Below are 18,256 nucleotides of genomic sequence, written 5' to 3' on the forward strand. Positions count from 1 at the left end.
TTTTGGTCTCCCCGGCATAGGCTTCTAATGACCAAACTCCAACCAAGACCTCATTACAGGCTCTAAACTCTCTCTGATAACTTCCCTCTTATTATTTAGGGTGGCCCTCCTATAAAAACAACGTTTGTTTTCAGCAAATTTTTTCTCTCCATCCATTCCATATCTAACTCAACACTCCCATTGTGGTAAATCATTTAATTGTGTTTGACTTGTGATGTTTCGTGACAGTGGATGTTCGTTCAAACAAGACGTCATCGGAAATGTTCTTTATCGTGTTTGAAAATCCCAGGATGGACCTTTTGAGCAGTTTTGATTGGGAGCGTGTTTTGATTGGGCTGCATAATACATGTGACCTTATATCACCTTTGAGAGCAGGAAACGGGAAACAGGAAACAGTGAAGCTCATTCCTCTAAAAATAACGACGAGGTCAATAATGCAGTAGGCTTTTTAAAACACATTTTTACTTGCTCACGATTCTCTGCTCCCCAGAACCTAGTTGAAATGACCTGTACATATGGGACGTGTTTAGGGACGTGCAACAATACAGATTGTTTATTAGAAATGTGTTTATATATATATATATACACAATTCTTCATCGTGAATCTGTGTTCCCCCTGGACCTAGTCGAAGCGGTTTAAACTCACTTACTGCCTGCAAACACTATACTGTACATTCGGGGTGTGTTCAGGGGCATGCAAGGTTACAGAAGGTTCATATACAGTACGGTATGTAGGCAACATTCTCAACATTCTCTGTCATGTAGAGTATGAAAATGGTGTCAGCTCTATAAACTGTTACAGTTACACCACAGACCTACACGTAACTGCCAGAATAAAGGAAACATCAACATAAAGTGCCTTAATGGGGCATTGAGCCAGAACAGCTTCATATATCTTACGTGTCTGAGCTCTATTGGAGGGATGTGACACCATTCTTTCACGAGAAATGTAATCATTTGGTGGTGGAGGTGAAAAACAGGCGCTGCTCCAGAATCTTCCATAAGATTCAATTGGGTTGAGATCTGGTGACTGAGACAGCCATGGCCAGTCCAGACTTTTTTATACATGACCCTAAGCATGATGGGATGTTAATTGCTTAATTAACTCTGGAGCCACACCTGTGTGGAAGCACCTGCTTTCAATATACTTTGTATCCCTCATTTACTCAATATGTTACATGTTGGACCTGCCTCCCGTTACAATATAGACTTACATGTAGGCTAAATGCCAAAACTACCAGCATTAACAAAACATGTAGGCTAACTGCCAAAACTACCAGCATCAGCAAAACATGTAGGCTAACTGCCAAAACTACCAGCATCAACAAAACATGTAGGCTAACTGCCAAAACTTCCAGCATCAACAAAACATGTAGGCTAACTGCCAAAACTACCAGCATCAACAAAACATGTAGGCTAACTGCCAAAACTACCAGCATCAACAAAACATGTAGTCTAACTGCCAAAACTACCAGCATCAACAAAACATGTAGGCTAACTGCCAAAACTACCAGCATCAACAAAACATGTAGGCTAACTGCCAAAACTACCAGCATCAACAAAACATGTAGGCTAACTGCCAAAACTACCAGCATCAACAAAACATGTAGGCTAACTGCCAAAACTACCAGCATCAACAAAACATGTAGGCTAACTGCCAAAACTACCAGCATCAACAAAACATGTAGGCTAACTGCCAAAACTACCAGCATCAACAAAACATGTAGGCTAACAGCCAAAACTACCAGCATCAACAAAACATGTAGGCTAACTGCCAAAACTACCAGCATCAACAAAACATGTAGGCTAACTGCCAAAACTACCAGCATCAACAAAACATGTAGGCTAACTGCCAAAACTACCAGCATCAACAAAACATGTAGGCTAACTGCCAAAACTACCAGCATCAACAAAACATGTAGGCTAACAGCCAAAACTACCAGCATCAACAAAACATGTAGGCTAACTGCCAAAACTACCAGCATCAACAAAACATGTAGGCTAACAGCCAAAACTACCAGCATCAACAAAACATGTAGGCTAACTGCCAAAACTACCAGCATCAACAAAACATGTAGGCTAACTGCCAAAACTACCAGCATCAACAAAACATGTAGGCTAACTGCCAAAACTTCCAGCATCAACAAAACATGTAGGCTAACTGCCAAAACTACCAGCATCAACAAAACATGTAGGCTAACTGCCAAAACTACCAGCATCAACAAAACATGTAGGCTAACTGCCAAAACTACCAGCATCAACAAAACATGTAGGCTAACTGCCAAAACTACCAGCATCAACAAAACATGTAGGCTAACTGCCAAAACTACCAGCATCAACAAAACATGTAGGCTAACAGCCAAAACTACCAGCATCAACAAAACATGTAGGCTAACTGCCAAAACTACCAGCATCAACAAAACATGTAGGCTAACTGCCAAAACTACCAGCATCAACAAAACATGTAGGCTAACTGCCAAAACTACCAGCATCAACAAAACATGTAGGCTAACTGCCAAAACTACCAGCATCAACAAAACATGTAGGCTAACAGCCAAAACTACCAGCATCAACAAAACATGTAGGCTAACAGCCAAAACTACCAGCATCAACAAAACATGTAGGCTAACTGCCAAAACTACCAGCATCAACAAAACATGTAGTCTAACTGCCAAAACTACCAGCATCAACAAAACATGTAGGCTAACTGCCAAAACTACCAGCATCAACAAAACATGTAGGCTAACTGCCAAAACTACCAGCATCAACAAAACATGTAGGCTAACTGCCAAAACTACCAGCATCAACAAAACATGTAGGCTAACTGCCAAAACTACCAGCATCAACAAAACATATAGGCTAACAGCCAAAACTACCAGCATCAACAAAACATGTAGGCTAACAGCCAAAACTACCAGCATCAACAAAACATATAGGCTAACAGCCAAAACTACCAGCATCAACAAAACATGTAGGCTAACAGCCAAAACTACCAGCATCAACAAAACATGTAGGCTAACTGCCAAAACTACCAGCATCAACAAAACATGTAGGCTAACTGCCAAAACTACCAGCATCAACAAAACATGTAGGCTAACTGCCAAAACTACCAGCATCAACAAAACATGTAGGCTAACTGCCAAAACTACCAGCATCAACAAAACATGTAGGCTAACTGCCAAAACTACCAGCATCAACAAAACATGTAGGCTAACTGCCAAAACTACCAGCATCAACAAAACATGTAGGCTAACAGCCAAAACTACCAGCATCAACAAAACATGTAGGCTAACTGCCAAAACTACCAGCATCAACAAAACATGTAGGCTAACTGCCAAAACTACCAGCATCAACAAAACATGTAGGCTAACTGCCAAAACTACCAGCATCAACAAAACATGTAGGCTAACTGCCAAAACTACCAGCATCAACAAAACATGTAGGCTAACAGCCAAAACTACCAGCATCAACAAAACATGTAGGCTAACAGCCAAAACTACCAGCATCAACAAAACATGTAGGCTAACTGCCAAAACTACCAGCATCAACAAAACATGTAGTCTAACTGCCAAAACTACCAGCATCAACAAAACATGTAGGCTAACTGCCAAAACTACCAGCATCAACAAAACATGTAGGCTAACTGCCAAAACTACCAGCATCAACAAAACATGTAGGCTAACTGCCAAAACTACCAGCATCAACAAAACATGTAGGCTAACTGCCAAAACTACCAGCATCAACAAAACATATAGGCTAACAGCCAAAACTACCAGCATCAACAAAACATGTAGGCTAACAGCCAAAACTACCAGCATCAACAAAACATATAGGCTAACTGCCAAAACTACCAGCATCAACAAAACATGTAGGCTAACAGCCAAAACTACCAGCATCAACAAAACATGTAGGCTAACTGCCAAAACTACCAGCATCAACAAAACATGTAGGCTAACTGCCAAAACTACCAGCATCAACAAAACATGTAGGCTAACTGCCAAAACTACCAGCATCAACAAAACATGTAGGCTAACTGCCAAAACTACCAGCATCAACAAAACATGTAGGCTAACTGCCAAAACTACCAGCATCAACAAAACATGTAGGCTAACAGCCAAAACTACCAGCATCAACAAAACATGTAGGCTAACAGCCAAAACTACCAGCATCAACAAAACATGTAGGCTAACTGCCAAAACTACCAGCATCAACAAAACATGTAGTCTAACTGCCAAAACTACCAGCATCAACAAAACATGTAGGCTAACTGCCAAAACTACCAGCATCAACAAAACATGTAGGCTAACTGCCAAAACTACCAGCATCAACAAAACATGTAGGCTAACTGCCAAAACTACCAGCATCAACAAAACATATAGGCTAACAGCCAAAACTACCAGCATCAACAAAACATGTAGGCTAACAGCCAAAACTACCAGCATCAACAAAACATATAGGCTAACTGCCAAAACTACCAGCATCAACAAAACATGTAGGCTAACAGCCAAAACTACCAGCATCAACAAAACATGTAGGCTAACTGCCAAAACTACCAGCATCAACAAAACTTCCTTCCAATAGAGTTTTGGACACTTGTAGAATTTATGCCAAGGCACATTGAAGCTGTTCTGGCTCATGGTGGCCCATGCTACGGTCATTACATTTTGTCAGCCGGTTATTGTCATGCAAAAGCCTGCCGGTCTCACGGTAACTGACCGTTAATTGACATAAACACGTTTAGCATCTCCAGGCCTCCATGCATAGCCTACAAGCCACTGATGAGTACCTTTACAACATAAACATTTTAAAATAATATTCACCATCACAATAAATGCATTATTTATTTTAGTCACATCTAAAGAAACATTATGATATGAAGAAAATGGATTTCAGAAGAACAGAATATGAGTTGGTCTACTGTATGTTATCTGTCTGTCTATGCTCCATGCCATAGGCTGTAGGCTTGTTCATTTAGCTGTGTTTCTACGTCTAACGGCCATTATATTATATAATTTTATAGTAAGAATAATATACTGTATTTTAACTTACAGTAGCTGAATAAAATAGAAAGGATATTTTTCCCATTCCAGAGCAAGTGCACATTTGAAGTAGCTATGTTGAGTGTAAAAGTGCACATTTGAAGTAGCTATGTTGAGTGTAAAAAAGTGATCATTTGAAACAGGTCATATACGCTCGATTTAAAGTTATTTGGCAACTTTAGTTGTGAATGATACAAACCTTACAATGTGTTAGAAATCAAAACGGATATGGGCTGTATGATGCTAATATAGGCTATTGATGATTTGAGAAAATAGTTATAAAAAATGCCTGCTCTCTGTTCCTAACCTCAGGCTGCACAGCTGTTCTCTCATCAAGTGATCATATTTTCACCCGTCAGACTCATCTCAATTGAATTTTGTCTTTACTAATATGTAAAATTATTTTCGATTTAGAATGGACCATTATCAAATGGGCAGGAACAGGGTCAGGGGGAAAAATACGGCATCTGTACGCACTCGAATAACGAATGGAGGCCTCGTGGCTTTCCCGCCGGTCCGTTTTGTAGGCTATTTCGGTTTGAGGAGCATGCCCTCGCTGTGCCACAGGTGATATTGCACCCAAACTCTATGCCATGAGCTCTCCAACCCTGTTCCTGCAGCTACCCAGTGCTTAACTTGGAAAACCAAGTGAAAGCTGTTCAGGAACATGGTCCTAATGGCATGGCTCTATTGTCCCTCCATCAGGTCCTAATCGTCTGGTACTCAGGGCTCTATTGTCCCTCCATCATATTCTAATGGCCTGGTACTCAGGGCTCTATTGTCCCTCCATTAGGTCCTAATGACATGGTACTCATGGCTCTATTGTTCCTCCATCAGGTTCTAATGGCCTGGTACTCATGGCTCTATTGTTCCTCCATCAGGTTCTAATGGCCTGGTACTCAGGGCTCTATTGTTCCTCCATCAGGTTCTACTCATAATCAAAATGGTATAGTGCTTTTAATACTCACCTCATTGTGATGATCAATTTGAAAAAAGTTCAACAGCAGTGTAAAACATGGTCATTTTAGATGTTGTTTCAAAGCTTAACACAATGAAATGGACAGCGCTTTCTAAGGTGATAAGTAATTCAAAACACACATATGCATATTAGAACTTATGCAAAGAGTTATGAGGGAAAAAAATTAAAACAGTGTAAAACGTGGAATTTGACTGAGGTGACTCATGTCTGACCAACCACAGCTAAACTGAAACAAACTCCACTCACATTAGCCCATATTCACCCTATATGAGCTACAGTAGCTACACAAAGCATGCATAAGATGGCCTACTGTTGGAGTAACTTTGTCGTCAATGTAGCAGTTGCCAGAAGGGTCCCTGTACAGCCTCCCTGTCACAAAGATCATCCAGTCATTTGGGGACCAATAGAATTCTGTTTTGCTCTTCCACCGCCCAATCCCTTTCCATAACACTCCAAACTGCCAAAGGCTGATGGTCGTATGTCCAAGTCCTCATTCCAACTCCACTTATATTAGCTTAGCATGCCTTTCATCATCTGTAAGTGGAGAGCATATTTTCCCTTGGCTTGTTGAGGCACGTAATCGTCTGTCTTGGTACTGTTGTTTTTTTTATGGATAGCTGAAGTATCCAAAAAGTGATTTGTCTGTCTGGAGACACTTAAAGTTTTGGCTCTGAATCTCAAAACACCTAAATCTGTAGTGTTGTAGCACAGCAGGGCTTGGGGCATCATAGAAAAACCAGAAGGAACTTGTTTGCTGTTAGCTGGCATGCTAACAGACGTTACACTACTGTTGGCTAGCTAACATTGTTAGCATTTGAGGAACTTTTCTGGCATGCTAACATGTTACACTGATGCTGGCTAACATTGTTCTAAACTAGTTAGCGCCTGTGGGCTTGGTAGGCTGTAAGCTAACCGCTATCAACAATGGTGTTATGTAGCGATGTAGCGGATGTGAGACTTCTTGTGATGCGTAGTCTCCATATAGGTGGAAGTCTTATCTGATCAAAGGACTATATAACAGCATTGTGACATTAGACCGACTGTCTGAAGAGTTATGGAAAGTCAAGAGGGTTGTTTAATCTTCAAGTTCAACACCTCTACAGGTTCAGAGGGGAAAGATGAACCACATAAATACACTTGACAGAAAATACTTCACATTCCCCAATGTCTTGTGTCCTTGGAGATCAGGTCAGAATGCTGATGATAGAACAGATCAGGTCAGAATGTTGATGATAGAACAGATCAAGTCAGAATGCTGATGATAGAACAGATCAGGTCAGAATGTTGATGATAGAACAGATCAGGTCAGAATGCTTATGATAGAACAGATCAGGTCAGAATGCTGATGATAGAACAGATCAGGTCAGAATGTTGATGATAGAACAGATCAGAATGTTGATGATAGAACAGATCAGAATGCTGATGATAGAACAGATCAGGTCAGAATGTTGATGATAGAACAGATCAGGTCAGAATGTTGATGATAGAACAGATCAGAATGTTGATGATAGAACAGATCAGAATGCTGATGATAGAAGAGATCAGGTCAGAATGCTGATGATAGAACAGATCAGGTCAGAATGCTGATGATAGAACAGATCAGGTCAGAATGCTGATGATAGAACAGATCAGGTCAGAATGTTGATGATAGAACAGATCAGGTCAGAATGTTGATGATAGAACAGATCAGGTCAGAATGTTGATGATAGAACAGATCAGGTCGGAATGCTGATGATAGAACAGATCAGGTCAGAATGTTGATGATAGAACAGATCAGAATGCTGATGATAGAACAGATCAGGTCAGAATGCTGATGATAGAACAGATCAGGTCAGAATGTTGATGATAGAACAGATCAGGTCAGAATGTTGATGATAGAAGAGATCAGGTCAGAATGCTGATGATAGAACAGATCAGGTCAGAATGCTGATGATAGAACAGATCAGGTCAGAATGCTGATGATAGAACAGATCAGGTCAGAATGTTGATGATAGAACAGATCAGAATGCTGATGATAGAACAGATCAGGTCAGAATGTTGATGATCGAACAGATCAGAATGCTGATGATAGAACAGATCAGGTCAGAATGTTGATGATAGAACAGATCAGGTCAGAATGTTGATGATAGAACAGATCAGGTCAGAATGCTGATGATAGAACAGATCAGGTCAGATTGCTGATGATAGAACAGATCAGGTCAGAATGTTGATGATAGAACAGATCAGGTCAGAATGTTGATGATAGAACAGATCAGGTCAGAATGTTGATGATAGAACAGATCAGATCAGAATGTTGATGATAGAACAGATCAGAATGCTGATGATAGAACAGATCAGGTCAGAATGCTGATGATAGAACAGATCAGGTCAGAATGTTGATGATAGAACAGATCAGAATGCTGATGATAGAAGAGATCAGGTCAGAATGCTGATGATAGAACAGATCAGGTCAGAATGCTGATGATAGAACAGATCATGTCAGAATGTTGATGATAGAACAGATCAGGTCAGAATGCTGATGATAGAACAGATCAGGTCAGAATGTTGATGATAGAACAGATCAGAATGCTGATGATAGAACAGATCAGGTCAGAATGCTGATGATAGAACAGATCAGGTCAGAATGCTGATGATAGAACAGATCAGGTCAGAATGCTGATGATAGAACAGATCAGGTTAGAATGCTGATGACAGAACAGATCAGGTCAGAATGCTGATGATAGAACAGATCAGGTCAGAATGCTGATGATAGAACAGATCAGGTTAGAATGCTGATGACAGAACAGATCAGGTCAGAATGCTGATGATAGAACAGATCAGGTCAGAATGCTGATGATAGAACAGATCAGGTTAGAATGCTGATGACAGAACAGATCAGGTCAGAATGCTGATGATAGAACAGATCAGGTCAGATTGCTGATGATAGAACAGATCAGGTCAGAATGTTGATAATTGAACAGATCAGAATGTTGATGATAGAACAGATCAGAATGTTGATGATAGAACAGATCAGAATGTTGATGATAGAACAGATCAGGTCAGAATGTTGATGATAGAACAGATCAGGTCAGAATGCTGATGACAGAACAGATCAGGTCAGAATGCTGATGATAGAACAGATCAGGTCAGAATTTTGATGATAGAACAGATCAGGTCAGAATGTTGATGATTGAACAGATCAGGTCAGAATGCTGATGATAGAACAGATCAGGTCAGAATGTTGATGATAGAACAGATCAGGTCAGAATGTTGATGATAGAACAGATCAGAATGCTGATGATAGAAGAGATCAGGTCAGAATGCTGATGATAGAACAGATCAGGTCAGAATGTTGATGATAGAACAGATCCGAATTTTGATGATAGAACAGATCAGGTCAGAATGTTGATGATAGAACAGATCAGGTCAGAATGTTGATGATAGAACAGATCCGAATTTTGATGATAGAACAGATCAGGTCAGAATGTTGATGATAGAACAGATCAGAATTTTGATGATAGAACAGATCAGGTCAGAATGCTGATGATAGAACAGATCAGGTCAGAATGTTGATGATAGAACAGATCAGGTCAGAATGTTGATGATAGAACAGATCAGAATTTTGATGATAGAACAGATCAGGTCAGAATGTTGATGATAGAACAGATCAGGTCAGAATGTTGATGATTGAACAGATCAGGTCAGAATGTTGATGATAGAACAGATCAGGTCGGAATGCTGATGATAGAACAGATCAGGTCAGAATGTTGATGATAGAACAGATCAGGTCAGAATGTTGATGATAGAACAGATCAGGTCAGAATGTTGATGATAGAACAGATCAGAATTTTGATGATAGAACAGATCAGGTCAGAATGTTGATGATAGAACAGATCAGGTCAGAATGTTGATGATAGAACAGATCAGGTCAGAATGCTGATGATTGAACAGATCAGGTCAGAATGTTGATGATAGAACAGATCAGGTCAGAATGTTGATGATTATCCACTTGTTCATTAGACTCTCTAAAGTACACACGTCAAAGCTTGTTAAGGTGACATTGACATTGATCAGCTTAAATGTAGAGAGAAACACAGACTGTGGGCCTTGGTTTTGCTTTGCTCAGCTGGTGCATTGCAGTACTGTTCAGAGAGCAGGTGTTGGTTGGCTTCTGTCCTCTGTTGGAGAAGCAGATGGGAAAAGGAGAGTTTATTAAAACGGACCCGCATCCCTGAGTCAGTGATACTGCAGATGGCAGACAGACATATATCTGGATTGAGAGATGTGTAAACAGACAGGCAGACAGTTAAAATGGGTAGATGTCTAGATAGAGACATTTTATAAAGAGATAATTATAAGAGCGATAATTATACAAATGGGAAGATATATGCAATAGGAAATACAGTAGAGACAAAGACAGACACAGGCGGACAGAGACACAGACGGACAGAGACAGTCTGACAGACCTGTACATTGATGTAAAGACTAATACATTATAATGCTAGATAGGCCTAGATCAACAGACTAATGCATTAGAGAGTTAGATAGATAGGCCCAGATCAACAGACTAATACATTAGAGAGTTAGATAGATAGTCCTAGATCAACAGACTAATACATTAGAGAGTTAGATAGATAGGCCCAGATCAACAGACTAATACATTAGAGAGTTAGATAGATAGGCCTAGATCAACAGACTAATACATTAGAGAGGTAGATAGATTGGCCCAGATCAACAGACTAATACATTAGAGAGTTAGATAGATAGGCCTAGATCAACAGACTAATACATTAGAGAGTTAGATAGATAGGCCCAGATCAACAGACTAATGCATTAGAGAGTTAGATAGATAGGCCTAGATCAACAGACTAATACATTAGAGAGTTAGATAGATAGGCCCAGATCAACAGACTAATACATTAGAGAGTTAGATAGATAGGCCCAGATCAACAGACTAATACATTAGAGAGTTAGATAGATAGGCCTAGATCAACAGACTAATACATTAGAGAGTTAGATAGATAGGCCTAGATCAACAGACTAATACATTAGAGAGTTAGATAGATAGGCCTAGATCAACAGACTAATACATTAGAGAGTTAGATAGATAGGCCTAGATCAACAGACTAATACATTAGAGAGTTAGATAGATAGGCCTAGATCAACAGACTAATACATTAGAGAGTTAGATAGATAGGCCCAGATCAACAGACTAATACATTAGAGAGTTAGATAGATAGGCCCAGATCAACAGACTAATACATTAGAGAGTTAGATAGATAGGCCCAGATCAACAGACTAATACATTAGAGATTTACTTGTTGTGTAAAGTACAGCAGATTATTTAATTAATGTTTGCCATTGCTGCTTGTACCTAATCTACATAATGTAAGGATTTCAACAACTCTGTGTGTGTGTGTGTGTGTGTGTGTGTGTGTGTGTGTGTGTGTGTGTGTGTGTGTGTGTGTGTGTGTGTGTGTGTGTGTGTGTGTGTGTGAGAGAATTGTAAGGGGGGTTACAGGAGGATCAACCCATGGTCCAGATTAAATAAATGTACAGTGTGTGTATAGCACTGTGATTGGAGCAGACTGTACATTGTATTCATGTCTCATGATTGTGTCTGTGTGTGTAGGCTGGTACCGTTCGGGACTCCATGGCCAAATCCCTGTACAGCGCCCTGTTTGACTGGATCGTGTTCCGGACCAACCATGCACTGCTCAACAACAAAGACCTGGAGCACAGTGCCAAGGTAGGATTTGGACATACACAACACACACAACACATACACAACACATACACAACACACACACACATAATTCATGCAAACTCTGACACACAGCAGCATACCGCCCTGCATCCCACTGCTGGCTTGCTTCTGAAGCTAAGCAGGGTTGGTCCTAGTTGTTCCCAGGATGAGAGACCAGATGCTGCTGGAAGTGGTGTTGGAGAGCCAGCAGGAGGTGCTCTTTCCTCTGGTCCCTCACAAAATATTATAATTCCCTAGGGCAGTGATTGGGGACATTTCCCTGTGTAAGGTGCTCTCTTTAGGTTGTCATGACTCTCTGTGGTCACTAAAGATACCATGGCACTTATTATAACCCCGGTGTCCTGGCTAAATTCCCAATCTGACCCTCATACCATCATGGCCACCTGATTATCATCTCCAGCTTCCTATTGGCTCGTTCATCCCCCCTCCTCTCCCCTGTAACTAGACTGAACAAAAATATAAACGCAACATGTAAGGTGTTGGTCTCATGTTTCATGAGCTGAAATAAAAGATTGCATACATTTTCCATATGCTTATTTCTCTAAAATGTTGTGCACAAATTTGCTTACATCCCTGTTAGTGAGTATTTATCCTTTGCCAAGATAATCCATCCATGTGTGGCATATCAAGGCTGCTAATTTAAATACACAGGTGCACCTTGTGCCGGAGACAATAAAAGGCCTCTCTAAAATGTGCAGTTTTGTCACACAACACAATGCCACAGATGTCTAACGTTTTGAGGGAGCGTGCGATTGATATGCTGACTGCAGGAATGTCCACCAGAGCGGTTGCCAGATAATTTAAGTTTCTCTACCATAAGCTGCCTCCAACGTCGTCTCTCTCTCTCGGCTGGGGGTGAAATGAGGAAAGCACTGTGTGGGAACCGTGTGGCAGCTGGCTGGCTTTGCCCAGCGGGCATCCAAAGGATTAGATCACAGATCATATTTGCTTCTCTCCTCCCAAATCTGTGTGTGTGTCCACATGTGTGCCCAGAACATTGCTGCAGATGGCATTATGGCCATCATCTGTGTGTGTGTGTGTGTGTGTGCAAGTGTGTGTGTGCAAGTGTGTGTGTGCAAGTGTGTGTGTGCAAGTGTGAGAGAGAGCAGATTAAGTTAGATTTACCCTGCTGTGGTTTGGGGTCATGTGAGAGACTCTGTTGTGTCCCTCGGTCCTCATCTATCTCTCTGTTGTGTCCCTCAGTCCTCATCTATCTCTCTGTTGTGTCCCTCAGTCCTCATCTATCTTTTTGTTGTGTCCCTCAGTCCTCATCTATCTCTCTGTTGTGTCCCTCAGTCCTCATCTATCTCTCTGTTGTGGGACTTCCGGTTGTGGTACAGCCCGTGATCAAACCAGGGTCTGTAGTGGAAGATTCATCAAGAGTTCATTGTCTTTGTTTCTGAGTTGAGTTATGTATTAAAATGTTTAATATTTCAATATAGATTAAACACATCTAACTAAACTCTCTCTTTCACTTCAGATTCTTTCAATTGGAGTGCTGGACATCTTTGGCTTTGAAGACTACGAGAACAACAGCTTTGAGCAGTTCTGTATCAACTTGGCCAACGAGAGGCTCCACCACTACTTCAACCAGCACCTCTTCAAGCTCGAACAGGTAAGGTCTCTTTCTGTGTGTTTGTCCACAGGAGGTTGGTGGCACCTTAATTGGGGAGGACGGGCTCGTGGTAATAGCTGGAGCGGAAACAAGTGGAATGGTATCAAATACATTAATGGATGGATGGGCTCGTGGTAATAGCTGGAGCGGTAACAAGTGGAATGGTATCAAATACATTAATGGATGGATGGGCTCGTGGTAATAGCTGGCTGGAGTGGAAACAAGTGGAATGGTATAAAATACATTAATGGATGGATGGGCTCGTGGTAATAGCTGGAGCGGAACAAAGTGGAATGGTATCAAATACGTCAAAACACATGTTCTTGATGCCATTCCACTTGCTCCGTTCCAGACATTATTATGAGCCGTCCTCCCCTCAGCAGCCTTCACTGTGTGTGTCTGTGAGTCAGTACGTATGGACCACACTTCAGGTCAACAACAGAATAAGGCGTGTTGACAGTCACACACCGACTGGCATTCCATTTTTAACTGTTTGAACTACAGTTTTGTGTGGACAATAAAGTTTCCTATTTAATCCAATGCTCCATGATGTAACCATAGAAACAGAATGGGATGGATACAAGTTTAAGTATAATATGTCTGTGGGTCCACCCATCACGGAATGTTGACTTGAATGGGAATGTCCATTCTAATGGTTGTAATCATTCTCTATGGTTGTGACTATTTAGCTGGCTCGTTAGCGGTGACGTCTGGCTCGTTAGCGGTGACGTCTGGCTCGTTAGCGGTGACGTCGGGCTCGTTAGCGGTGACGTCGGGCTCGTTAGCGGTGACATCTGGTTCTTTAGCGGTGACGTCTGGTTCTTTAACGGTGACCTCAGAGTACATAACCTGTGTGTGTGTGTGTGTGTGTCCCATTGGGTTTGTGTGAGAGAGAGTCACTGTGTGTGTGTGTGTGTGTGTGTGTGTGTGTGTCCCAGTGGGTGTGTGTTAGGGTCATACTATGTGAGACAGAGAGTCACCGTATGTGAGTTTTTTTATTTTTTTATTTCACCTTTATTTAACCAGGTAGGCCAGTTGAGAACACCTTTATTTAACCAGGTAGGCCAGTTGAGAACACTTTTATTTAACCAGGTAGGCCAGTTGAGAACAAGTTCTCATTTACAACTGCGACCTGGCCAAGATAAAACAAAGCAGTGTGACACAGACAACAACACAGAGTTACACATGGAGTAAACAATAAACAAGTCAATGACACAGTAGAAAAAAAGAAAGTCTTTACACAGTGTTTGCAAAAGGCATGAGGAGGTAGGCAATACATAGGCCATAGGAGCGAATAATTGCAATTTAGCAGATTAACACTGGAGTGATAAATGAGCAGATGATGATGTGCAAGTAGAGATACTGGTGTGCAAAAGAGCAGAAAAGTAAATAAATACAGTATGGGGATGAGGTAGGTAGATTGGGTGGGCTATTTACAGAAGGACTATGTACAGCTGCAGCGATCGGTTAGCTGCTCAGATAGCTGATGTTTAAAGTTAGTGAGGAAAATATAAGTCTCCAGCTTCAGCGATTTTTGCAATTCGTTCCAGTCACTGGCAGCAGAGAACTGGAAGGAAAGGAGGCCAAATGAGGTGTTGGCTTTGGGGATGATCAGTGAGATATACCTGCTGGAACGTGTGTGTGTGTGTGTCCCAGTGGGTTTGTGTTAGCGTCATACTGTCTGAGGCAGAGAGTGTGTGTGTGTGTCCCAGTGGGTTTGTGTTAGCAGAGAGTGTGTGTGTGTGTGTGTGTGTGTGTGTGTGTGTGTGTGTGTGTGAGTGTCACTACATTGTCAATAGAGTGGATAGTGTTGTGAAAAAGGGCTATTTCGTCATGGTCAGAAGGAATGCAGTAAATGCATTGTTTACTGTAGCAGGTCAGGAATTTACGCGCGCTAAGGTTTCCAGACGTAGTGTTTTGATCTGGTTTTGATGAGGGTGTTTCGGCCCTCTTGGCACCCGACTCGAGTAAATCCGTCTGTCTCCCCTCTGTCTGTCTTTGTTTACCACTCATAATCACCTGGCCTGCTTTGGAAATGGCACCCTATATAGTGCACTACTTTTGACCAGAGTTGGCACCCTATTCCCTATATAGTGCACTACTTTTGACTAAGCCCTGTAGGCCTATGGGAATAGGGTGCCATTCTAGACGCACCCCAGGAGATGGGCTCATCGTACTCTTGTTTTGTCTGCGTGGGGTTTATTGTTTTGTCTCATTTAGCCCAGTTAGCCTAGCGCGCTAGTGCCTGGCGAATGAAGACTTCTGAATGCCTTCATTTAGCCCAGTTAGCCTAGCGCCCTACTGCCTGGCATATGAAGACTTCTGAATGCCTTCATTTAGCCCAGTTAGCCTAGCGCCCTACTGCCTGGCGTATGAAGACTTCTGAATGCCTTCATTTAGCCCAGTTAGCCTAGCGCCCTACTGCCTGGTTTATGAAGACTTCTGAATACCGTCATTTAGCCCAGTTAGCCTAGCGCGCTAGTGCCTGGCCTATGAAGACTTCTGAATGCCTTCATTTAGCCCAGTTAGCCTAGCGCGCTAGTGCCTGGCATATGAAGACTTCTGAATGCCTTCATTTAGCCCAGTTAGCCTAGCGCCCTACTGCCTGGCGTATGAAGACTTCTGAATGCCTTCATTTAGCCCAGTTAGCCTAGCGCCCTACTGCCTGGTTTATGAAGACTTCTGAATACCGTCATTTAGCCCAGTTAGCCTAGCGCGCTAGTGCCTGGCCTATGAAGACTTCTGAATGCCTTCATTTAGCCCAGTTAGCCTAGCGCGCTAGTGCCTGGCTTATGAAGACTTCAGAATGCCTTCATTTAGCCCAGTTAGCCTAGCATAGTAGGATAACTTTGGACTGTGGTGAGTTTCTTATGCAGTCTTTTGTGTGTGGCGAGTGTTTTGGGAGTTTTTTTGTTGTTGTTTTCCCAACAGGAAAACAGTTCCTTGCCGTGGTGTTTTTGTCCCGTCGTGTGGATGTTCTGAGGCGTGCTGCTTTGATTTGCACTCCCCCTTTGGGGTGACATAAATTATGAACACACACACACACACACACAACTCTAGTCTCACTCCAACCTGATACCTTGGTGCAGAGAGCATCCCATGCCATCCCATAACATGAGCCGTCACCATGGTTACTTCGGCCAATGCTGTGTCTTGCCCAGTGCCGTCGCTCACCATGACCAGAGTCACGCTCATTAGGGCTCAACGTAGCAAAGTGTTTTGCAGTAGAAAGCAAAAAAAAGTTTTGTGCCTAATGAACAACCCTGTTTCTGCTCCCAGCTGACTTCTGACAGTCAACATCAGCAGGCTACGTCCTCTCTGGGATTCCAACCATAGAACATGGCGTTACCTGGAGTTGGTCACTTGCATCACAGATGTCTCTTTAGCAACCACACACAGCATTACATAATCGACCCGATGACGCGGCCGTCTCTCACCTTTTGATCGACCTGATGACGTGTTTTCATATAGGAGTTTATTTTACAATATAAACTGTTTTCATTTGGGAGTTTATTTTACAGAAGAACTGCAGAGGTTAGGTTGAGTACGAGGCCACGTGGAAGGGTTGCCAGATTCTGACTGATTTGTGTTTGTTTAAATAGTACAGTGTGGTCATGGCCCCTCCCACTGGCGTTTGAATAAGGGAAAATACTCCACACCTCTACTCTCCCTCGCTCGCTCTTGTAGAAGTTGCACAGATCTAGGATCAGCTAGCTAACTTACTCAGTGCCCAGGAGTAAATGCACCTTAGTCCTACTCTCCCTCATTGGGCTGTCTCACCTCTCCAACTAATCAGTTAGTCTTATCAGCAGGGCTGTCTCACCTCTCCAACTAATCAGTTAGTCTTATCAGCAGGGCTGTCTCACCTCTCCAACTAATCAGTTAGTCTTATCAGCAGGGCTGTCTCACCTCTCCAACCAATCAGTTAGTCTTATCAGCAGGGCTGTCTCACCTCTCCAACCAATCAGTTAGTCTTATCAGCAGGGCTGTCTCACCTCTCCAACCAATCAGTTAGTCTTATCAGCAGGGCTGTCTCACCTCTCCAACCAATCAGTTAGTCTTATCAGCAGGGCTGTCTCACCTCTCCAACTAATCATTTAGTCTTATCAGCAGGGCTGTCTCACCTCTCCAACCAATCAGTTAGTCTTATCAGCAGGGCTGTCGTACCTCTCCAACCAATCAGTTAGTCTTATCAGCAGGGCTGTCTCACCTCTCCAACTAATCATTTAGTCTTATCAGCAGGGCTGTCTCACCTCTCCAACTAATCATTTAGTCTTATCAGCAGGGCTGTCTCACCTCTCCAACCAATCAGTTAGTCTTATCAGCAGGGCTGTCTCACCTCTCCAACCAATCAGTTAGTCTTATCAGCAGGGCTGTCTCACCTCTCCAACTAATCATTTTGTCTTATCAGCAGGATGTGTTTTATGTTTGAACAGTGGCCAAAGCTAATAGGACTGTACCAAATACTATTCCCAACAGGGGCCCAGCTCCACTGTTTACAACGCCATGCCAATTGCTCCTTCATTTCTTCTCCATCTCTATGAAAATGATTTCCAGATGTATCGGAGCTCAAACCCATGGCCACATATGCAAACAGTGTATCACATTTACACACCCTTCTGAGATGTGTAGACTTCTCACCAACTTGAAGAAACCATCTGTGCTCTGGTATGTTTGAAATCACAGGGGGGATTCAGTTTTATCTTTTTATGAGTCATTTTGTAAATTGAATGTCAGTTTAGTCGTAATACATCACCCGTCCACTTAAGTCTGTAAACTTCATGAAGTGTAAAATGGCCATTCTTTTTTTAAATTGGATTTCAATAGCTTTACCGGTACCCCCTTATTCCACTTACCACTTCAGTACGACATCACCA

The 18,256-nt window shown here is 42.1% G+C and overlaps 1 protein-coding gene across 3 annotated transcripts in view; it reads left to right on the forward strand.

The window, feature by feature from the left end:
- Positions 1-18,256, forward strand: part of LOC110522717 (unconventional myosin-IXAb) — a 270,164-nt gene that overhangs the window by 153,405 nt on the left and 98,503 nt on the right. For all 3 annotated transcript variants that reach the window (XR_016495073.1, XM_090231067.1, XM_090231068.1), the window contains exons 9-10: positions 11,630-11,746; positions 13,245-13,379. Coding sequence is in view for 2 of the 3 variants with exons in the window: in XM_090231067.1 (XP_090087193.1) it covers positions 11,630-11,746; positions 13,245-13,379 (252 nt within the window). In the remaining variant the exon portion in view is untranslated. The remainder of the gene's footprint in view (positions 1-11,629; positions 11,747-13,244; positions 13,380-18,256) is intronic.

This window comes from Oncorhynchus mykiss, chromosome 4, assembly GCF_057628025.1.
Source record: "Oncorhynchus mykiss isolate SJ-2025 chromosome 4, ASM5762802v1, whole genome shotgun sequence".
In the NCBI taxonomy this organism is placed as follows: Eukaryota; Metazoa; Chordata; class Actinopteri; order Salmoniformes; family Salmonidae; genus Oncorhynchus; species Oncorhynchus mykiss.